The sequence below is a fragment of the Corythoichthys intestinalis genome, chromosome 6, assembly GCF_030265065.1.
Source record: "Corythoichthys intestinalis isolate RoL2023-P3 chromosome 6, ASM3026506v1, whole genome shotgun sequence".
Taxonomy (NCBI): Eukaryota; Metazoa; Chordata; class Actinopteri; order Syngnathiformes; family Syngnathidae; genus Corythoichthys; species Corythoichthys intestinalis.
Window position 1 is genome coordinate 27,761,440 of NC_080400.1, and position 24,555 is coordinate 27,785,994.

Consider the following 24,555-nt stretch of genomic DNA (forward strand, 5'->3'; position numbering starts at 1 on the left):
TATTGTAAACTGTCTTAAAAAAGCAAAACACACAAACAACCTCAGTGGAAAAACCCACAAACCCCCCAAACTATTAGATGATTTTAATGTTTTGTGCATTAGTTACAATAATTGTATAAAAAGCCTCTCAGGTTTAAATAAACGACTATTTCAGTATCAAGTAAACATTTAAAACAGTAAATAAAATACTCAAGTCCCCATTCTGTATCAGCAGCTTTAAACTACATTAAATTCATTTAATTTTGCGAATCAACTGCTAAAGTTGTTAAAATTGCTCCCGTTATTCCATAATTTCCCTTCCGTCTGCTTTCGACATGTGAAAGTTTTAAAACTGTTTTGAAGATAGATTCAAGTCAAGATTTTGCCGACATAGGAGTATTTTAGATAAAAAGTTAATTAGGTTCGCTTGGAAGGTTCCCAACAGCCTACTAGGGAAGTCGTCTGCTTTAAGATGGCGGCTGTTTACTAACGCATCTAGTTTTCAATACTTCAATGTTGCTAACGCAGTCGAGTCTTTCGTTTTGCATCTAGTTCTATATGCATATGATATCTATTATCTCCAGTAAAACAACGTTGACGTAGATTGTAGAGGCTGTCAGCAGCAGTCAGGTATTCTTGTGTTTTTTTATCTAGCGGCTTGAGTTGAGCTAAAGCCGCTAGTTGAGCATTGGCATTACCTGGGTCTATGACAAGCATGATGTTTACTCTCGGGACGCAATGCGGTCAGTTTCTCATTGCGTCCCGAAGACCGCGCTGTGTATTAGTTCAGCTTTACTTGACATATTTCAATAATCGGAATTTGGTTGTTTGTGAATCGTTCTCGAATCTTCCACGGCCGAATCGCTCAAGGATGTAATGACGGCTGGGCATGTTGTACCGTGGTTCTAAGTGTTGGATGGTGCGTCTTTACTCACGAGAGATAATGGCTCGTCATCCAGAATGAATTCTTCGGCAATGACTCTTGTTATTCCCTGGGCTTTGGGATTGTCGAGTGCCAGTTTGTCACGCACAGCAAATGTTTTGGCCAGTGTTAGTTGCGTAGGACCTTTCTTTTTGTCTTCGGTTTTCTTAACATACTCCTTATATTGTTTGTGGTGGTATTTCGCTAAATGCTTGATTAGGTTGGTTGTATTAAAACGTCTTACAGCTTTACCACCACGCTTGACTTTATTGTGGCATATGTTGCATTCTGCCTCTTCGTCATTGTCGTCCTTTAAGGTGAAATGATCCCACATAGCTGATATTTTTACCGACAAAGTCTCTTGGTAAATTGGGAGACGGTAATGTAGTTTGTTGAAGGTGTGCCGTAAAATGCTGACCGGATTTTAGGGAAACCGAAGCAAAAACTGGAATGGATTATGTAAATCGGTGCACTGGAAAACCTGGATGGGACTTTAAAAAAAAACTGGATCGCAAGTCTGGATCAGAATTTTTCCGTGTCGGCCGATCCGATACCGATGCGCATTTTTTTGCTCATATCGGCGTTCGATCCAATCCAAATATCGGATCGGGATATCTCTAGTTCTGGTTACTTAGTATAGTATGAGTGAAGTTACAATGCATTGTCATTAGTTGTAAAAAGTGGATACAGTTTGAAAAATGGAGCACATTATTTATACACACATATATTAAAATAGTTTATGTTTAACCTGAGAGGTTGCACAATATAGTGTTGTCCTGAAATATGTGTGGTCTGACTTAAAGTATTTTTTTGTTGTTGTTTGATTTTTAAAATTTTTTTTTTTAAATATAAGAGCAGAAATATTCAGATCATTTTAGCGAGACTTGGATTTCCATTCATTTGAAGAGGGCAAATATTATTTGAGTGTTTTGGGTTTAAGCATGGTCATGGAACAATTTAACTTTGTTTTTCCTCAAGGCACCCTTGTCTATTACTTTTGAAATGCAAACAATATGCCAGCTCTTTAGTTCTTGAGCTCAATATATCATGCATATGCAGTTTAAGCACAATAATGCAAACCGTTTTAACGTTTCCATCATTTTAATCATTTCATTCATTTTTAAGTGCATAATTATTAGTTGTAAAGTGTCATTACTTTGACATTGCCATTACTGAAATGTTCAACTGCCTGTCAAGTCTGGCTTATGCTCTCCGTTACTAATATGCCTTGGGATGAGATTTAACGGCTCGAAAGGGCAGTCTGTTTTGTGTAGGAAATGTGTACAAATGGTGCACATTAACTCTCGTTTAGCATTTTGTTTTCATAACAAACAAATATTATCTATTGCCCCTCTCTGCATGGCTGATTTAACACATTAAATTACACACAGGGAGGGGAGAAAAATAGAAACGGACGTTGCTCAACACAGATCTTGCACGTGGCCTGGCTCAAAGTTGGCGTTGTTTTGCGTGGTTTTCATTTTTGCTGTCAGCCTGTGGAGAAATAAAACCAAGAAGAGGAGAAAAGGAACCCCACTAATGTGTTGTGATACTTCCCGTGCTTGAAATGTATTGCATTTTTATCATACTTGGAGCTCATCAACAGCTCAAAGCCACATCACAAGGATCATTCTGTCACGTTGTTGGCTCTGCAGATCTATACTTGCACATGTTCATGTTTATTTTTGCGTGTGAAAGTTAGCTAATATCCTTCTTTTGTTTTGTTTTTCGATTTTATTTACCACAACAAACATTGAAGTCCATGAAGAGTGATTTACAAATGTCAAAGTGCTAAAGAGTAAGACTAAAATTACTGTTGAAAACTCAAAATTAAATTAGTTATTGTAATGGTTATTACCATATTTTAGCATTAATTATTTACGGTAAATATTTTATCAGCACATGCAAAATATAATAAACACCAATTATAAAGTGTAAATGTAAGTGTTGCGAGCACAATTGGGGTTTGTGCTTTTGCCGATTTGCAATGGTGCTTTGGCAATTGATCCCCAATTGGTCGTGTTGTGGCAGTTTGCATTCAAGCTTTTTAATTTTTTTTCCACAGCATTTTCAATTCAAGTTGTGGCAATTTTTATTTGTGTTTTTTTCTTTTTGCAAAGTGTTTGTATTTCGCCTGACACTTCTCGGCCACTGTATCCTTTGGCTGCCACCCAACTGCCTACGCACCAGATCTCCTTGGCTCCTCCCACAGGTGGTGAGCCCATGAGAAGTTAATTAAAGTCATATTTTGTTTTTTAATTTTCTTACTCATAATTAGTGGTGTCAACAATAATCGATGCGGCGATGCATCCCGATGCCGGACATGGACGATTTGATTCGATGCAGGCAACAAGCCGAATCGATTCAGCGCATTTTAAAATAATTTTAATTTAAGTACGTTCAAAAATCTTCCCTGCGCAATTCCGGTGATGCAACCTATTTGGTTTCCCCATTTGTATTATTATTCTCATGTTTCATTTTTTACACACGCATAACTCTGGTCAAGTTTCCCACCAACCTCGTAGAAGCCAAAATGTCTCCAGATGTCTGCTTTCAATGTCTTAGGTGCATCAATAATCTTTCTCACTCCCTCTTTCTCCGCTTCAGCCATTGTTATGTTATGTCCTATCTCTTAGAGGTTAGATCTTGTGCCCGAACCCGATTAACAATCTGGGCCCGACCCGAATTTCATTGGGTCGGGCCGCCGGGCCGACTAATGAATTATAAAAAAAAAAAGGGATAAAACCGAGAGCAGGCTCTTTGTATTGTGCATTTGCTTGTGCGCGCACATGAACGCCGTGGCGCCGCCCGCTTTTTCTTCTTCTCCTCCCGCTGTGGCGCTTGCGATTCGTTACGAAAGACAGTAAGACACTTTTATTTATGTACACAAAGGCAACACAAATGTGATCCTTTTGAATCTTCTCCTCTGTGTGTCTGCAAAACCGCATGTTTTTTTTTTTTTTTTTTTTTAATACAAAACTTTCCCGGCATTATTTCGTTGTGTAAATGCTTTTATAATGATCATAAAAATATGTAGACTATTTAAACATTAAGAAAACTTGCGTTTTTTTCTGCCAACTGAGAATTCGTAACGAAGGACACTTTTATTTATGCACACAAAGGCAACACCAATGTGATCCTTTTGGATCTTCTCCTCTGTGTGTCTGCAAAACCGCATGTTTTTTTTTTTTTTTTTTTTTTTTTTTTTTTTTAATACAAAACTTTCCCGGCGTTATTTCGTTGTGTAAATGCTTTTATAATGATCATAAAAATATGTAGACTATTTAAACATTAAGAAAACTTGCGTTTTTTTCTGCCAACTGAGAATTCGTAACGAAGGACACTTTTATTTATGCACACAAAGGCAACACCAATGTGATCCTTTTGGATCTTCTCCTCTGTGTGTCTGCAAAACCATTTTTTAATTTTTTTTTTATATTAAACTTTCCCAGCATTATTTCGTTGTGTAAATGCTTTCATAATGATCATAAAAATATGTAGACTATTTAAACATTAGGAAAACTTGCGTTTTTTCTGCCAATTCGAAGAAATGAAAATAAATTTCTGCTTCTGCGTATTTTTTTCGCGGAACTCCAACAAATTTAAAAAAAAAAAAAAAATTCGGGTTTTTCGGGCTGGGCCTGCAAATCTATTTAATTGATCGAGCTCGGGCCGGGTCGGGCTTCAATACCAGCGGCCCGTGTCGGGTCGGGCTGCATTTTTTAGGCCCGAACTAACCTCTATTGCACATTTATAGTGGGCTAGGCCTACATTTTACTTTTGTTCTACATTGCAATTTAGTTGATGTTTTGTTTGCAACTGAACTGATCCCTGGATTGATATTGCGATAAAGATGCTGCTGCACTACAATATTTTCTTTAGTATTTACTTGAATATTTTTATTGATGGGTCGTTGTGACTAAAATACAGTGACTGTTATTACTGATTTTGCACAGGGGTTCAGATGTTGCACTGTGTGAAAGGCTGCTACTTTGTGTAAAAAAAAAGAGAAAGGCCTGTATTCATTCAAAGCACTAATTAAATGCTGTGATCTGTTTTTTTAAAATATATATATATATATATATATATATATATATATATATATATATATATATATATATATATATATATATATATATATATATGTATATATGAAAGTATTTTCATTTGACTTCAACCAGGAGTGACACAAGAGCCAATAAAAAGTTAATGTCTGACCGCTTGTTTTGCCTCATGATTCACGAAAAATATGCTTTGCTTTAGAATTTTAATGCATCCCAGGCTTTAATGCATCGCGATGCATTGCCGAATCGAACCGAATCGAATCGTGACCCTCTGAATCGAATTGAATCGAATCGTGGCCCTCCGAATCGTAATCAAATCGAATCGTGAGGGCAGTGCCGATGCACACCTCTACTCATAATATTTGATCATTCCAAGTACTTACCGTACAAATTTAATTTATGAGTTACAAACAGTTGTTCAATTATTCATTAATTGATTACAACTATTTTACTGTATGTCATTTTTGTCAACGTTTCCCATCATAAGCCTTCTTATCTTTCTTACTCAGTTCAAATGCAGTCAACACATGTACAGTATCTATATACTGTACAGTCGCTACAGTTTGATCTTTGTGTAATTGTGAGTCTACATTTAGCTGCTGAAGTCTGTGTATCATTTACTACTGGTTAGATCGCCCTTCGTTGGTCTGAGCGAGCTTGGAGGAAGACCTGGACAGTTCAGAGCTGGAGGCTGAGTTACAGCAAAGTGTTTTGCTTGTAAATGCTTTGCATTGTTCTCCCACCGCATGGTGAAAGGCCGGGAAAATGACTGATGCTGGAGGCCCCGCGACCGTTAACCTAGCAGCGTGTGGCCATTAAATACGGAAGTGGGAACTGTTATAGAGAGCGTGAAGAAAGGCTGGATTTGAATTTGTCAGCTAAAAAATGTGTCCTTATTATCCTTACTTAACATCTCAGTGGCATTGTACACCTTTTTCAGGTACAAAATGTGGAATATTAACTTTAAAATTGCTTGCACAAGGACGCATGCATGATTTCTGTATCATTTCCACTAGAGGTTTGCGAAATTTCGGATTCTTAGATTATTCGCAATTCGGCCATGGAAGATTCGAGAACGATTCACAAACATCCAAATTCCGATTATTGAAATATGTCAAGTAAAGCGGAAGTAAAACACACTCTGCGCCGCGCGGTCTTCGGGACGCAATGAGGAACGGAGCGAGAGTAGCTAAACATCATGCTTGTCATTACCTGGCCCCTCGGTTAATGCCAGTGCTCAACTCACGGCTCTAGCTCAACTCATGCCGTGAGATTAAAAAAAAACAACATACCTGACTGCTGCTGACAGCTGCTACAAAGTACTTCCACATAATGGTACGGTAGATATCATATTTATATAGGACTAGATGCATTTAGATTCAGTGGCGTTAGCAGCACATGTACAAAAAGCTAGCTAGTGAACGGCCGCCATCTTAAAGCAGTAAACTTCCCTGCAAGGCTGTTGTAGCGAACCTTCCAAGCGAACCTAATTAACTTTTTATCTAAAATACTCCTAAATCGGTAAAATATTGACTTGAATCTATCTTCAAAGTAGTTTTAAAACTTTCACATGTCGAAAGTAGACAAAAGGGAAATTACGGAATAACAGGAGCAATTTTAACAACTAACGGTTGATTCATAACATTAAATTAATTGAATGTAGTTTAAAGCTGCTGATACAGAATGAGGATTTGAGTATATTATTTTTTGTTATTAACTGTTAACTTGATACTGAAATAGTCGTTTATTTAAGCCTGCGAGTTTTTTTTTTTTTTTTTTTTTTTTACAGTTTTTGTAACTAATGTACAAAACATTAAAATCATCAATAATCGATTTATTATCGAATTGTAGCCTCTGAATCGTAATCGAATCGTTAGGTGCCCAAAGATTCCCACCTCTAATTTCCACCCTATATAGTCAAGTAAACACAGACCCGTGACAAAGATCTCCTTCTGTACATTAATGAGGGATGAAGACCATGTAGGGTATCAGGAAAACTGAGAACTGTTTTAAATTGTGAAAAAAATCATGATATATCTCTTTTATGGAGAGCTATCAAAATGAATGTCATCGTTTATGTGTTGGATGTCAAGCTTGTTTATGTTTTCGACGTCATTCTCAAGGGCCGTTGGCTATATCCGGCCCGCTGTATCATTGTATTGCGCCCGCGAAAGCCTGGAAATAATGCCATGTTGATGCTGAAAAATATTGCTTTAGTGTCATATTTTTTAGAGGCCCATATATAATCTTCCCCTGTGCTTGCAGCCTTTCAGCCAACACTCTACTGGCTACAATACAGGACATTTTATAACCCTGCGAACGCTCCAAAATCAATGTTTTCCTCTTTGGTGTGAATACAAAACAATGAGAGGTGAATTGGAACACATCAACACTTCAGGCTTAAGACACAGCGTCACCTTGACGTTTCCACAGCCATTTTGCCAAATGCTTTATGTCTTCTGACAATAGCAATACACTTAACATCACATTAGTTTACTGATGATGGACGCTGAGGGCTCAATGATAATTGCCTGCCACATAAACTATTCATGCTGTGATGTACCTGATGTACTTTAATGAGCTCTTGTACTGACATGTTACGGATATTTTAAGTCAGGATGAGCTGTAATTCGTAATTTAACAGGTTCCAGTTGGGTTGTTAGAATGTATGTGACTCTTAGGGTTTTGACAATACTAGTATATCCCAAGGAACGGGAATTGTAATTATATTACACTGAATTAATTGTGATCATACTGCATGCCACCCTTCATATTAGATTCCAATTTTATTTGAATCTAAGCCTGAAATGTCAGCCCAAAGGCCATCATGGTTAATCCTAATTGTAAACTATGTATAATTAAGCATACAGAATGCATCACATAAACATAAAATCAATTCTTAGATCAAATCACACACATAAGGGTGAGATGTATGCATGCATGCAGGCAGCCTTTTATACTACAACCTAGCTGTAGTTAAACACTTTGCGCCAAGACAGTCGCTAATCCAATCACACACACGACGTGTGCCCTTTAGCTGCAAGTGCCCTGTGAAGGCTCCCTCTTCATTAACATTTAATGAGAGCATAAATAGTGCAAATGAAAATGGAATGAGTCTAGGAAGTCCACCAGAGGCTTGCAAACGGAGAGCAAAAGGAAATAATTAACCTTTTGATTGGATATTGAATTTAATTTGGAGTGTTTTCAGTGCCGCTAAAGCAAATGAGCGTAGAGTGGCTAAATGATGCACTATAAGAGGCGATGTGTGGCCGCACTTTGTCTTCATCTGCTCTTCCGTGCACTACAAAGAGCGCCAGTCATTCTATGATGAGGCAGCCTCCCTGTGATGTGAGTAATGTTCCGTTCTGTCCTGTCACTTGGCTGTGTCATTGACGAGGTGTCCTCTCGTGTATTGTTCTTAAAAAGTTGATGACTTACTTCAGAGAACTGTGGCCTCAGCAAAACTGAACTTTGTTTGAAATCTTACTCAAACTAAGTGAAGTCTTTTATTTTGAGTCATGAGCAAAATTTTTATATAGAGTATGTGAATATTGTATATAGTGAAAAGTAAAAGTATTTGCACCCCTTGAGATTTTGCAAGTTCACCCACTTAGAAAATAGGTAGAGGTCTGAAATTTCAATCATAGATGCATTTCCACTTATAGAGACATAATCTTAAAAAAAAAAAATCCGGAACTCACATTGTATGATTTTTCAATAATTTATTTGTAATTTACTGGAGTTTATAAGTATTTGTACCCCTGTAAAAATCAGTGCTAATATTTAGTGCCGAAGCCTTTGTTTGCAATTACAGAGGTCAGACGCTTTCTGTAGTTCTTCTCCGGGTTTTCACATATGCAAACAGGGGTTTTGACCCATTCCGTCACACAAATCTTCGCTAGATCTGTTAGGCTTGTAGGCTGTCATTAAGAAACACAGTTTCAGCTCCATTCAAAGATTTTCTATTGGATTGGTGTCTGGAGAGTGGCTAAGCCACTCCAGAACCTTGATATGCTTTTCTACTCAGTCACTCCTTGGTCCGTTTGGCTGTGTACTTCGGATCATTGTCATGTTGCAAGATCCAGCCACGACTCATCTTCAAGTCTCTGACTAAGGGAAGAAGGTTGTGGCTCAAAATCTGACGATACATTCCTCCATTCATCCTCTGCTTTATACAGTACAGTCGTCCTGTCCCCTTTGCCAAAAAGCAGCCCCAAAGCATGAGGTTTTGACCCCCATACTTCACAGTGGTGATGGTGTTCTTGGGATCGCACTCATCCTTCTTTTTCCTCCACACACGACGAGTAAAGTTTGCACCAAAAAGTTCCTCTTTGGTCTGTTCTGACTGCATGACTTCCCTCTGCATCATTCAGATGGTCCCTGGCAAACTTCAGACAGGCCTTCACATGTACTGGCTTCAACAGGGGACACTTCTGAGCAATTAATTATTTTAAACATTGCATCATAGTGTTCTACTGACAGTAGCCTTTGAAAATGTGCATCCAGCTCTCTTCAGGTCATTGACCAGCTCTTGCCATTTAGTTATAGGCTGAGCACTCACTTTTCTTATCATGAGTGATGCCCCACCCATCATGGAGCCCCAGCCCGAGGTAGATTATCAGTCATGTTTAGCCTTTTCCATAGCTGCTTTCCAATTGTCCCATAGCCTCTTCCAGCTTTGTGGAGCTCAACAATTTTTTCTTGGGTGTCTTTCGAAAGCTCTCTGGTCTTGTCCATGGTAGCAGTTGGATTATGACTGACTGTGTGGTGGACAGGTAACAATAATGAGCTCAAACGGGTGGTGGGTGAATGGTTACTAATGGGGTGAAGGTGGACTTTTTTAAGGTAGACTGACAACTGTTTGAGTGTCATAATTATTGCTGATTCTCAGGGGTACAAATACTTATGAACCCCAGTAAATTACAAATAATATATTTTAAAAAACCGTACAACATGATTTGTAGATTTTTTTAGATTATGTCTCAATGAGTGGAAATGCATCTATAGTTGAAATTTCAGACCTCTACCTATTTTCTAAGTGGGTGAACTCGCAAAATCACAAAGGATGCAAATACTTCTGCTCCTCACTGATATATAAGTGCTGTATGATAGCTAATGTTAAGATTTGAGAGAATATTTGAATTGTGAAATAAGTGCATTTCTGTTTATTTATTTACAGTTTAAGGACCAAAAATTCTCCCCTTTGCAAACATTTTTTTTGCCCTTTGCTATTTTCAACGATAAATTAGTTCATTTGGAATGCATATTTGAATTTTGACTTAACAAGCATGGCTGTCAATCATCTTGGTGTTAAGGATTCTCAAGTATGGCATTACACATGCCTTAAACAGAATCTCAACTATATATAACGGCGGCTTCATTTTTCTTATACCCAACATATAGGCTTCTACAGTAGTAGTGTAGGCAGTGAGGCACCCAAGGGGCTGGTAAAACCGTGCTCAATCCTCTCAGTTATGCCTCACTATTTATTAGCTCTCATTTTCACGAGCAGTCCATCGACAAAAGCTGTGTATCCTGAGGCTGAGCTAACTAGCCTCCAAAAAAATATAGGTGTGTTATAATGGCAGACAATATATCAAGTTGTGATCTTCAATTCTGCTACTCTTTCATGTTTCTTAAGCAACCTTAGAAGCAAACAAGCGATCTTGTGTATACTGAAGTCCGGTGTGCATTGTTCTTGTTGAAATTATTGGAGTATCTATTATGGATTATAAACTTTCAGTTTTTGAAGATTATCACACATTGTCTGAGCATTATTCATGTATTTATTATTTATTTTTATGTATCTTTTCTTAAATAGGTGTTCTTGAAAAAAATTTGGACGAAGAAGGAGAAGCTCTCAGCAAGGCCAAAACCCTATATAAGTCCTGCTGCAATGAGAGTAAGTAAGCAATCAACTGCTATCCTGAAATTTGTGTTTACCTTTCCAGTAAGGATTCAACGTCCAGGTCCCATCAGAGCAAAACTCTTTAGCTGATTCAGGTCTTAAACACTAATACAAAATACAGTAGTTGCACACTTATAATGAGTTTACAGTATATTATTTTAAAGCGGAAATGTGAAGTAAGGTTGGCCAACCATGTTTTTGAATAATATCAATGGCTAAACAATTATAAGCATATTTTCGTTATTTTTTTTTTTAACACAACCCTTCCAGATTCTTTGCTTAACCCATAGCAACACCCTTGACAACGAAAATGCTTTTCTTCAGCAATCTTCGGAAATTACGTCACACTGAGAAGTGCGAGGGAAGTCCGCCATAGAACAGTATTGTTTGTTGCATTGCTTCTCGTTAAGATGCCACGGCGGTGTGTGGCGATGTTTTGTTCTAACTCAAACGAAAAGTTGTATGAGTGGCCAAAGGATACCAGGGCACGTAAATGGACATCTTTCGTTCGCACGAAGCGAATGAATTTCACGCCATCATCGAGTAGTGTTCTCTGCTACAAACACTTCGAAGATGCCTGCTTCCTTAACCGGTCTGCTTATGATCAAGGATTTGCCAAAAAGTAAGTGTGATTTCTGGATAGATGCCTGATGACTTTGTCAAAGCAGAGCTGCCAACTGTTGTGGAATGAACCGTAGAAGCTAGCGACGTTAGCCAAAAGCTAACTCGTGGCAATCCCCGATCATGGTTGTTGTTGCGTTCGCTAGGTTAAGCGTGTTTAAATTGCGCTTCATCTACAATCTTGTCCGAAAGGATTAATCCACTGTCAATCGGGAAAGGGGTGTGGATGTGCATATAAGCGGGTCGGCGTCGCGGTAATTCACAGTCACGTTGCCGTAAGAGACACACTGCCGGTGAGTTTGTGCACATTTATTTGTATTTGTATTATGTATTTCCACCTTCATGCTTCAAGCATTGCATTGCATTTGTACGGTTCGGCGTTTCGTTCACGGTGATCGCTTGATAGCCTTCGAGTTTGTGTTTTACGAGAGCCACTGACAGGTGACAATTGACAACAAGCGTGTTGGTTTTAATGTCTCACAGCGAATCAGCGAGTGCGCAGGTCACGCAGGGAATCATGGGAAATGTAGTCTCGGGACAACACTGAAGTGGTGCTTTGTAATCTGTTCGCATGTGTGAAAAAACTACATTTCCTCACGCCATTAGACGCCACTTCCTGCCGAGAGCCCCAAGCTGTGTTCGTACTGTTAGCTCCATGTGTTAATAAAGAAACAAAGTTGTCAGCACGTCGTGTGTTCGATACCCTTGTCAACAAAAAGCTCATAACAAGACACGATGCATGATCCATTTAAGAGACGCTGGGCCCTGAGAGCTGTGAGTAGTAGGAGGCGAGAAGATGAGCGAGAAGCATAACTTCGCGGTCGAATGTGGCGGCAGTCCGCTATTATTTTGTTTTCTTATTGTTGCCACAATAAAGTGGAGAAAGCCATCAAAGACTCATCTCCTTCTTTCCCCCCACAATTTTATATTATTTTTTTATATGCACGAGAGCTGCTGGATCTGCCTAAATGAACATGAAGTCTGATTATTATTTTTTTTAAACAATGTCATCAGATAGACAAAAACATAAATTTATGTGCAAATGCCTGCATCTTCAAATCATGAAAATAATAATAGCCTACTGTATATCTTACCAATCTTGTAATCTCGATGGGTCTTGTCTCCATTCCATGTCAGGTAGTCTAGGCGCACTGTTTGCACCCTGATTAGCGTCTGGCTAATACATGTTAGGTCCAACATAAAATTCCAACTTCCTCTTCTTCCTCCAACTCTTCAAAAACTTGGATCTCCTCCCTTGCGCTCGATCTATCGCTTATATCGCTGTTTGAATGATTGTTTGAAGGGCTTTGTATGGCGACCGTATGTATGGAGCTGCCATCGCTGTTCCCGGTGTGACGTATCACTTCCGGGTTCGTCCCCTTTCAGGCTCGAACTGCGGAAACGCGATTATTTTGTCAAATATACAACATATAAATTATTTGTTTCATGCTTTATTTGTTGGACAATGTTTAATTACTTTAATTGTGACCCTATTTGGCATGTTATGAAATTACTTCACATTTCTGCTTTAAACTCTGTTGTTAACCAAAACTACAACATCTGTGGCGGTAAAGTTCTCACAGACTCACTATAACACCCAAAAAGATGTTTGGAGCATTTGCTTGTGAGCAGGTTACTTCACGGAAATGAAACTCTTAAATCCAGACCCCTTTATTCCTAACCCTTTTAAACAAAATTTAACTGGCTTTTCATGGCCACACACCACCTTTCAACAAATATTGTGCAGTTGTGGCATTTACTGTATAATTTCCTTGCTCTAGTGTTCTTAATAGATGAAATTAGTTAAATAAACTGATTGGACTGGATCATTTAAATCTGGAAGTAGTGGGGAAGTTCCAGTTTTTGCCCATCATTTGATTGCTATGACTACTCCCAGTTGGAGTGATTAATGTAAAATGAATCGCTAAACAAAGAATTACACTCTGTGTATGTCAATCAATACCATGCTTAAGCCAGTCCACTATCAATCAGTCCACTAGCTTCATGGCAGTGTTAAATACCATCATAGCAATTGATTGAGTATGAACCCTGCAACAAAACATACAAATGACGCTATGTACAATAGTCTGAAAAAAAATGTTTGAAACTTTAATTTACTTATGCCATGATTGTTTTCATAGTTGTGCCAAAGGCGTACCGCAAGTAACACGTCACTTCCGCTCATTAATATTCAAGACTTTATCAACTGTTGCTAAGGGGGGACATGCTTCCGTTTTTCCCCATTACTAAATGAATGGAAATAGTGTATGACGGAGATGTTTACAGAGCTAAACCTACCAATTCTGTCCGAAAATGATGTCCCTGGTGCCAAATTCATTGGTAAAGATGGGGAAAAACATGAATGTTAAGTTAAAGAGATGGCTTGAGTTTCGAGGGCTGAAAAAGACAGAAAAAAGAAACGAGCCGACCTAAGCTTAGCCTTAGCTTTTTTATCGACACTTTTTTCTTACACCACTGACAAGGACATTCACCGACAAATTCAGGAAGTAGCTGACATGGTAAAAACATACCAGTGGCTAGAAAAGGCCGGACTGAATGACAGCACGGAGGCACTGATCATGGCAGCACAAGAACAGGCCCTAAACACAAGATCAATAGAGGCCGGGGTCTATAGCACCAGACAGGACCCCAGGTGCAGGCTATGCAAAAGGGCCCGAGACAGTCCAGCACATCACAGCAGGGTGTAAGATGCTGGCAGGCAAGGCATACATGGAACGACATAACCAGGTAGCAGGCATAGTGTACAGGAACATCTGTGCCGAGTACAGACTGGAGACCCCAGAGTCAAGGTGGGCAACACCCCCAAAGGTGGTCGAGAACAACCGAGCCAAGATCCTGTGGGACTTCCAGATCCAGACAGACAAACTGATGATGGCCAACCAGCCTGACATGTGGTGGTGGATAAACATCAGAAGACAGCAGTAGTGATAGATGTAGCAATCCTGAGCGTTAGCAACATCAGGAAAATAGAACATGAAAAGCTGGATAAATATCAAGGGTTGAAGGAAGAGTTGGAGAAAATGTGGGGAGTGAAGGTAACCGTGGTGCCAGTAGTGATCGGGACACTAGGGGCAGTAACCCCTTGCCTGGCACCGCCATACTATTCTACACTACACTGTGAGAAATAGTCTGGGACCCAGCCCATTGACAGCCTCTCGAACAAGTACAAAATCAATCGTCCATGACTGAAAAAGCAGTTGCTCTTGCACTCCTCTTTAAAAGAAACTGCTGTATTTTAAGCCAAAAGAACTGTTGTGCTTGGTAGAATAGTATGTCTATATGCTGCCATAGCAGATTTTTGGCGCATTAAGCCCCCGAACTATTTTTAATTTGTCCATTTTACCCTGGAAACCCCCGTTTACAGACGTCACGCAACCGCTTCAAACAAAGGTAAATAATTAGATTTATTATTCAAAATGTGTCATTTTTAGCTTAGAATAATTAATTGATGTCTAATATTTTGTTTGAAAAAAAAAAAAGACTTTAAAAAAATTATTCACTCGCATATTTTCAACTTTTAAACAAATTACGTCACAATGAAAAAAATGGATTCTGTAAAAAAGTCACAAATATCCACCTCATAACTATCGCTTAATTGTATTTTTTTTGTTACTGTCGCATTTTCTCCGATATGTTAGATGATAAATAATGGATCCAAACAAAGAAAAATTGAAAAAAAAAAAAGTTTAAAAGGGTTAAATATATGAAAAAGAAAATCTCGACCACTCTTTGATGTCTGCGATTTCTGCATCGCGATCCTTGTTATATTACCATGTTTCACCCATAAAATCCCCCCAAAATCCAGCCGTGGCTATTCGCAGCTGTGTCTTGACACTCAGTGATACATGCTACATGGAGTTTTGGATTGAAACAAGGTAAATACGCGATAATACCGCGTTAGAGTCATGGTGTCTGTAATTCTGCTCTGCTGTTTAAAAATGTTTTTTTTTTTTTTTTTTTTTTAAATGCCCTCCTGTTCAAAATTTTTCTTCCCCCAGAAAATTGAGATTTTAAGCTTTCCAATGATGTATCACACATGCATATCGGACAATTTTGAAATTTGGCCAAATTGGGGGTCTCAGAGCGGAACTTCAAGTCACCTGAGTGTTTTCCGATATACCTCTACTGTCGATTGCCCCTAGTTAGCCGGATAGGCTCCAGCACACCCACGACCCTCATGAGGATAAGTGTAATGGAAGATGAATGAATTAATGTTTTGTTTCCTTATTGAATTTCACATGAAAACATTGTTAGGTTTTTTTTTTGTTTTGTTTTGTTTTTTGTCAGGAAGGCTGCAACTGAACAATGACACTTTGCTTTTAAGTGAGAAAAGATTATTTGAAGTATGAATTTTTTGAGCTGCGTGTGTTGTCACGGAACAAATTAAATTTGGATCAAAAGGCCTATCTTCTTCAGGTCCAATTACTATTCATATTCATTTTGTATGTTACTGGAAACAAGATACTGGAAGGACCTGACATCCTTTAACTGCACCATAAAACCTCTAAGGAGCTTTAACCCTCCAGTGGGGTCCTCAGTTTACTGCTATACATTTATACAACTTTTCAAGGTTCCTCACGAGGCACAATTGACTAGTTTTTGCAGCAGTATAAATTCCAAGGCCAAGTAGCATAAGAAAAGGGATCCTCAGTAACCGCCATACTGAATGTTCTTTTGAATGTTTCATATTTATGACCTTGGAATATTTTTCGCAAAAACTTACTTAGATTAGGACTTTGGAACTGCATTAGCGGATGTCTACAATAGAAAAGTAAATGTTTCAAAAACAGAATTTTTCTTTTTTGTTTTTCTCCTCATAACAGGGTTTTGTTTGTTGAGCAAAGCATACTGTGATATACAGTATACTATTAACTTATATTAACCCCATTTCCAAAGGTGTAACTGAGCTAAAAGGGGGGGCTCCTTTGCTCATGGCATTGCCTGATGTTCTTGAGTGGCCTATTGCTGTGGACAATTGGGATGACAACTATGGTAAAGTACTTTTTGTGGTCTCTCCTTGTTTTTTTGTTGCTATCTACTTGTTTTCATGGAGTTACTCTCATCAGGTAAAACATGGCGGGCAGAGGATGTCATAGCCAAATTGACTGTGAAATACCAGAATCCGCTCCTGGTCTCCATGTACGTTGATGTCGATGAGCGGGACTCCAAATCACACATTATTCATGTACGTGTGAAATAATTTAAACAAACTCTGATTGTTGTTTCGCTTCACTTCCTCAATGAATAAGGAAAATGAATGAATGAATTAATGAAAATGTTATTTTTCCTCTTTGGCAGTTTGAGCAGCAGCAAACCTTGGATCTCTGGTCCAAAAGTAACTATGCTTGCAATGGATCTTATGAAGAGGTGGGTTGTTGTTATTGTTTCTACAAGTAATTTGGTGGCGACTGAGGCATGTCAAAAACAGCTTTATGGTCTTGTTTAGCATCTGACACTGGCAGGATAAGCGTTTGTGTTTCAGTTGGAAGTGGACTTAGCATATGTGTCGATAGCCAGATATGCTCTGATGCCAAGTGATAATAGCCCTTACACCACTGGCAATTTAAGATGTCTTTTTTGCAATATACTGTCCAGGAATAATGTATGATTCGAGTGGGGGGGGAGTGCTAAAATTGAACTACAAATATGATACATAATTTTTAAAATGTGTCTTTGATCCAGAGGTTAATCAAACTCTGGCAATGATGGCACATTTAATTTTTTAGAATGTTTATTTATTTTATTTTATTTTTTTAACCAAGGGCTTTACAATATACAATTTAAGTCAGCTGACCCGAATAACTGCCAGTTCTACTATTTCAGCAATTTGATTGCATCCCAATCTACTGATAATCTACCACACAGAGCAAGTAACGTGTTTTGACTGCATTAACTCACGAAGCACTATCGCTGTCTGATCTATGCTTTTTAAATTGAAATGGATTCTCATTCACATGAATGTGATCACTTGGCAGGCGTGCCGGCTATACAAGCAGTTTGCAATTGACCTTGTGAAGTTGATCCGCACAGACCGAGGTCTGTCCTTCAATGAGACGCAAGTCGAAGAGGAAATGACACGGATAATGGAGCTAGAGAGGGGCATTGCCGAGGTAGGCACACCTGGCATCCGTTATTCATGCGCCTGGCAGAAGCTTCAGTTTAGGATAATGTTGCAGCAGAAAGACTTACATCGCAAGTATGCCTATAGCCAGTCATCTTGTCTTCATTTTATCATCGGCTGTAGATATGTTATGTCCACACAATAGATTTTTCCAGGTAAGATAACGTTATCTTACCCTGCTGACAGCTGAATGCAACTCCGGCTTTCATCAACGCTGGAGAACTTCTCTCGCGCTGAAAAAACAACTGAGCAGAAAAAATTTAAAGCCTTCCTTCCATCATTTCTCAGCCTCTCCCAACAATGTTCTTCGCCTTGTTTATTGTGACCCAAAGCATAGCTTTGAGTACATCGCAAGCTTTTGCCTTCCCTGATCCTCTGATCCTTGCCCATTGATTGTTTTGTTTTTTGAGTGGGGAGGGGGGGGGTCAACATATTATTCTTGTTTGCTGTTTCTCCGTCACACACACTTCACCTGCTGACATTCACAAGGCCACCATGACTACTCTGCCGTTCTGACATTAACAGACAACAACTACGACAGAGATGTTTGTTGTTTCCTGACCGGCATTTCAGCTAAGCTCACAATTCAGAGAGACCGGTGGGGATAAACTGAAAGAATGAGCTGACTGTTAACCTCTTTCTTCTCGCAGGCTAACGATCCCCCAAGCGTCTCTAGTGATAGAGAGTTGCGTTACAACAAGATGGAACTTGGCGATCTCAACACCAATTTCACCTTCGAAGTTGAATCAATGGTAAACTGCTTATCCAGAATAGGAGTGGATCATCTTTTATTCCTTTCCACCTTCCTTCTAATTTATTATTATTCTTTCCCTGTTCTGGATGACGGATTCGTTCTGAAGCCGTTTAACTGGACTTACTTCACCGCCCAGATAATGAATACAGTCAACATAACTGTCACAGACACAGAGGAAGTCATAAACTTGAACCCCAACTATTTTAAAAAGCTTAACCAACTATTGGCCAGATTCACTAAGAGGTGTGTAACCCGGTATAAATGTGGTCACACATATTCAGGGTTGGGTGTGTGTGTGGGGATTTTTGTTTGATAGTTGCTTTCTTAAAATGGCAATCCCTTTCCTCACAGGGATGTGCAGAACTACTTGATGTGGGGTTTCGCCTCACATGTGGTGGTGCACCTGAGCAGAGCATACAGAGACACAGCCAAAGCATTTAAAAAGGTACATCACAAGGCCGTCAAAAATACCGTATTGACCCGAATGTAAGACGGCCCTGATTATAAGACGACCCCCTCTTTTTCAACTCAACTCAACTCAACTCGACTCAAGTTTGAAAAAAGACTTTTTGAACACCGAATTAATTTTTATACATATAATAATTACAGTACATCTGAAACAAATGATTATAACAAAATATTTGAGAGAAAAAGCATGTTATTTCACCTCATTCAAATCTTAATATCTGAACATTTAAATATGTAAACTAAAGTGCAATCACACTCGTAAATGAATGGCTTACGGCAGCCATGTCCAAAGTCCGGCCAGTGGGCCAAATGCGGCCCGTGGTCAAATTTCACCCGGCCCCCAGCTTCTGTCATAAAATCAATAACGTCTGGCCCGCACACAGACTTAATAAATTGGTCAGCAGTACTGCAACCAGCATATGAAGTAGCTTACACACGAAATGCTGCTCCTCATTTACCCACTAAAAGGCAGCAGCACTTTAACCCTTTATTGCCAAATGTATCACATTTGATACACCTAAAATTTCATGATTTTGAGACTAATTTTGAATTTTGACATTTCTTTTTGAAAAAAAAAAAAAAAAAAAACGATGGATGCAAGTCAACACATGCATTTGCAGGTTCTATGAGAAAAAAAAAACATGATTTAGCATCAGTTATAGATATTAGAGCGCTTATTACACATATTCATTTTGACTTTTCTTTTTACAAATTTGAAAAAATGGTTTCATTAGGACCTTGTTTTTCAAATTTTGGGATTCTCTGATAATCGCTTCATGTTGCAGGTATTGAAGGGCTAAGCAACATTACCCCATGTGGCCCATTACTTCCATTTTCTAAAATGGTGACAATCAACAAAAAAAAAAGAAAGTTGACTGACGGCCAACGCTTCGAGGATAGGTGGAAATTGGACTATTTCTTCACTAAAATACGCAACAACTGTGTCTGCCTCATTTGCAAAGAGTCAGTCACTGTTTTTAAAGAATTCAATGTTAGCCGATATTACCAAACAAGACACGCTGGCATGTACGGCAAGAATACAGGGAAGATTCGCAGCGAGAAATTGAAGCAACTTGAAGCTAGTTTAATTTCACAGCAGCAGTATTTCGCAAGAGTCCGAGAGTCGGAAGAGAACGCCACAAAGGCTAGTTGTAAGATTGTTGAAATTATTCAATTTACAAAAAATAATAAAGCAAATGTGACACACTGAATGGCTTGGTCTACATAAAGGACGTCAGCCAAGGTCGGCCCCTCACATTTTTACCGCACCAAATTTGGCCCCCTTTGCAAAAAGTTTGGACGCCCCTGGCTTATGGTTTAAGCTTCAGCTTCTCCCGTCAGCCCTTTTCTTTTCGGGTTGAATTAATTGTAAACACATATAAATGCTGTATGTTTGTTTGGATTTGTCATGCCTGAAGGGAAAATAAAATAAAATTAAAAAAAAAAAAAATCTGAACATTTAAATATGTAAACTAAAGTGCAATCACATTCGTAAATGAATGGCTTATCGTTTTTGAAATGTAAATAAACCAATCTATTGTGATAAAACAACAAAATTGCAATAACTGCATTAATCATCAAAGTGAAGTCTAACTGTAACTGTAGTGTTGAAACAAATCTGAATAAGGAAAAACAATGCAATGCAAACTGGTTGAACTAAAAGAGTAGCTGAGATCTGTCATGACAGAACATCGCTTGCTTCAATGATATCTGGCGCCATCTAGCGTCTTGAATGGGGAGAGTAGCTGAGATCTGTAATGACAGAACATCGCTTCAATGATATCTGGCGCCATCTAGAGTCGTGAATGGGTATAATGTCTAGACCGCGAATATAAGACGACCCCCTCTTTTTCAGTGTTATTTCAATGCAAAAAACACCGTCTTATATTCGGGCCAGTATGGTATATGAAACCTGTGGTTGGCTCAACATACCTTAATTTACTGTCAAAATGATGTTTTTTATTCCTCTGCAGGTGATGAACGGCGCAACGGCAGACGAACCTCAGTGGCGTCAATGTGTAGGGTTTGTCAGTAACGCCATGTACAATGCCGTTGGGCGATTATATGTGCAGGAGGCGTTTTCCGACAACAGCAAAAAGATGGTCAGTGGTTTTAGTTTGCCTTATTTTGCTTTGCGCCACAAGAGCTGGGTATTTGACAAAATTTATATAGTCATCTGTCTGGGCAAAATGAAGTCTGAGGTGAAAGCATATTTATGGGATGTTTACATGGTGAAGCTGTGACACCAAGACGCAATGATTGTGTTGTGGAATGGCCTCGCCCATACACAGGTTATGGCGAAAACGGAAGGCGAAGATGCAAGCTTTTGATTCTGGCCTCCAAAGTGGAACGATTTGATTGCGAGACTTTCTCACTTTGGCACAGTCGCTGCTACTAAACATTCACACCAGCTTATTCTTTGTGTGGTGCGCCACATGTTTGCATTTTTGTCTCTTTTGACGCAAAAACTTCTGATCTTGCAGTATTTTACAAAAGAAACACATGCTCACCATTGCTTCGAGTGGACGGGTATGTTGTTTTCTAGTCTGAAGAGGTTGTTCTCAAGGAAGTGCATCACTGGCTGTCGCCTTGTGAAACTGAACTGCCCCATAGGGCCTGGCACGAATACGACATCGTTTTCACGCGCAATTTTGACATCGTTCGAACGGAGACGGAACCAAGATGGAACCATGTAAATGCAAACATGAAATGGGTCGTGTTCAGTTGTTGTTGCCGAAAAGTTCGGGTTAGTTTGTCAAGATAAAGTTCCAAACCTGGGTTAGAGGTTAAAATCAGGGTTTAAAGACGACAGTCGCGTGACAAATTATCTTTTGAACCACGGATATGATTTCAAATTGAAGTTTACAGCCAATGGTAATGTTTGAAATTTAGGTTTTATGCCCTTGATAAAGTTTCAAAGGAGGGATGCCTTTGTTGTGGTTTCAAATCAGATTTAAGGTTTTCAAGACACAATTAGGGTTGTAAATTCAGTTTCAAATTGGATCCTTGATGAGGAATTTAGAAATGATTTGGCCTTCAAATTATGATTATAGGACCAGGTATGATTTACAAGGCAAGGTTTCAAGGTTAAAGCATATAGTCTATGGTTACAGTATTAATTTAGCCTGTGTTTATTAGGGATGTAAACAAACACCATATACCGGTACATTACGTGCTCATTTAAGTTGCGTCATATTGTATACACATACATACATTGTAACTTATCATATTTACTCCATTACAATTACTTAAGGAAATGTTTGATAAAAATGGCCTTCTAATAGTAGTTAAGCCAGACTTTTTACTTTTACTTGAGTAGATTTGTGAAGAAGAAACTGTACTCTTGCTCCACTAAATTGGGCTACACTAGCCATTACCTTTTCCCTCTTTATTCTGCATATTAGATTTTACTTTTTCTTTTTGCCAGAGACACCAACAGTGGATCAACCAGTTTTACCAATGAGACGTCGCAACAATAATCACATGACTCCATTATACAAATCAGACTCAAGCTTGCAGTTCTATGATCACGCCAGCATGTTCAATCATGTGGCGTCTTTAAAGCACCGTAAAAATTTACAGTGGGGCAAATAAGTATTTAGTCAACCACCAATTGTGCAAGTTCTCCTACTTGAAAATATTAGAGAGGCCTGTAATTGTCAACATGGGTAAACCTCAACCATGAAAGACAGAATGTGGAAAAAAAAAACAGAAAATCACATTGTTTGATTTTTAAAGAATTTATTTGCAAATTAGAGTGGAAAATAAGTATTTGGTCACCTACAAACTGGCAAAAATTTCTGGCTGTCAAAGAGGTCTAACTTCTCCATGAAAGATCTCACCCCGTGGCGTCAAAATGATAACAAGAACGGTGAGCAAAAATCCCAGAACCACACGGGGGGACCTAGTCAATGACCTACAGAGAGCTGGGACCACAGTAACAAAAACTACTATCAGTAACACAATGCGCCGCCAGGGACTCAAATCCTGCACTGCCAGACTTGTCCCCCTGCTGAAGAAAGTACACGTCCAGGCCCGTCTGCGGTTCGCTAGAGAGCATTTGGATGATCCAGAAGAGGACTGGGAGAATGTGTTATGATGAAACCAAAATAGAACTTTTTGGTAGAAACACAGGTTCTTGTGTTTGGAGGAGAAAGAATACTGAATTGCATCCGAAGAACACCATACCCACTACGAAGCATGGGGGTGGAAACATCATGCTTTGGGGCTGTTTTTCTGCAAAGGGACCAGGACGACTGACCTGTGTAAAGGAAAGAATGAATGGGGCCATGTATCGACAGATTTTGAGTGAAAATCTCCTTCCATCAGCAAGGGCATTGAAGATGAGATGTGGCTGTGTCTTTCAGCATGACAATGATCCCAAACACACAGCCAGGGCAAAAAAGGAGTGGCTTCGTAAGAAGCATTTTAAGGTCCTTGAGTGGCCTAGCCAGTCTCCAGATCACAACCCCATCGAAAATCTGTGGAGGGAGTTGAAAGTCCGTGTTGCCCAACGACAGCCCCAAAACATCACTGCTCTAGAGGAGATCTGCATGGAGGAAGGGGCCAAAATACCAGCAACAGTGTGTGAAAAGCTTGTGAAGAGTTACAGATAACGTTTGGCCTCCGTTTTTGCCAACAAAGGGTACATAACAAAGTATAGAGAGGAAGTTTTGGTATAGACCAAATACTTATTTTTTCACCATGATTTGCAAATAAATTCTTTAAAAATCAAACAATGTGATTTTCTGTTTTTTTTCTCCACATTCTGTCTGCCATGGTTGAGGTTTACCCATGTTGACAATTACAGGTCTCTCTAATATTTTAAAGTGGGAGAACTTGCAGAATTAGTGGTTGACTAAATACTTATTTGCCCCACTGTAAGTATTTGTCAGCATGACTCGAAAGTGCAGATTCTAATCTTGCTCTTTTTATTTGGCACTGATTGACCACGGAAAACTGGAGATATGATCGTTTTATTTTCATAATAGGAAATATGTTCGCTCTTTGGACTAATAATGTTTAATTTCTGGATTTTTTTTTCCTCTCGCCTGAATTCAATATATATATATTTTTTTGTATTTCATAGGCTTAATGTGGTTATGTAATATGTTATGGTAAAGTATAATAATAACAGTTAATATAGATAACTTTGTACTGAGAAAAAAATACCAACGTTTAAAAAAAAAAACAACAACAACAGTCAAACACCTTAAGCAGTTACTCTCAATGTTACTCATTACTTGAGTACTGTAATTTTTGGACTATAACCCACTACTTTTTCCCTTATAACCCACTACTTTTTCCCTCATTTTGCATTCTGCGGCTGATAGTCCAGTGCACCTTATTTGTTGATTTATTTGGGCTAATGGATAATACTTTATTTGACAGCGGCGTCATAAGACTGTCATAAGACCGTCGTAATTATAACATGACACTGTCATGGTCATTAATGAATGCTTATGACCGATGTCATTAAGTGTCATACAACAAATTTTGTCACGGTATTCGTTTCACCAAATACTTCTTTTTTACTTGTACTTGAGTACATTTTTATGGATGACCATTTTCACTTTTATTTGAGTAATATTATTTTGAAGTAACGCTACTTTTACTCTGTGGATACATTTTGTGCTAGCATAGATTGGCTGGACCAAAAAGTTTCTTATACAGTATAAGGCCAGAATTAAAAGCTGA

General features: G+C 38.8%; 1 protein-coding gene across 1 annotated transcript in view; it reads left to right on the forward strand.

Annotated features, from left to right (window-relative positions):
* Positions 1–24,555, forward strand: part of LOC130917376 (neprilysin-like) — an 89,290-nt gene that overhangs the window by 35,786 nt on the left and 28,949 nt on the right. The window contains exons 5-13 of the mRNA XM_057838709.1: positions 10,787–10,867; positions 16,412–16,507; positions 16,582–16,700; positions 16,814–16,882; positions 17,491–17,625; positions 18,287–18,388; positions 18,497–18,633; positions 18,742–18,835; positions 20,832–20,960. Coding sequence (XP_057694692.1) covers positions 10,787–10,867; positions 16,412–16,507; positions 16,582–16,700; positions 16,814–16,882; positions 17,491–17,625; positions 18,287–18,388; positions 18,497–18,633; positions 18,742–18,835; positions 20,832–20,960 — 962 coding nt within the window. The remainder of the gene's footprint in view (positions 1–10,786; positions 10,868–16,411; positions 16,508–16,581; positions 16,701–16,813; positions 16,883–17,490; positions 17,626–18,286; positions 18,389–18,496; positions 18,634–18,741; positions 18,836–20,831; positions 20,961–24,555) is intronic.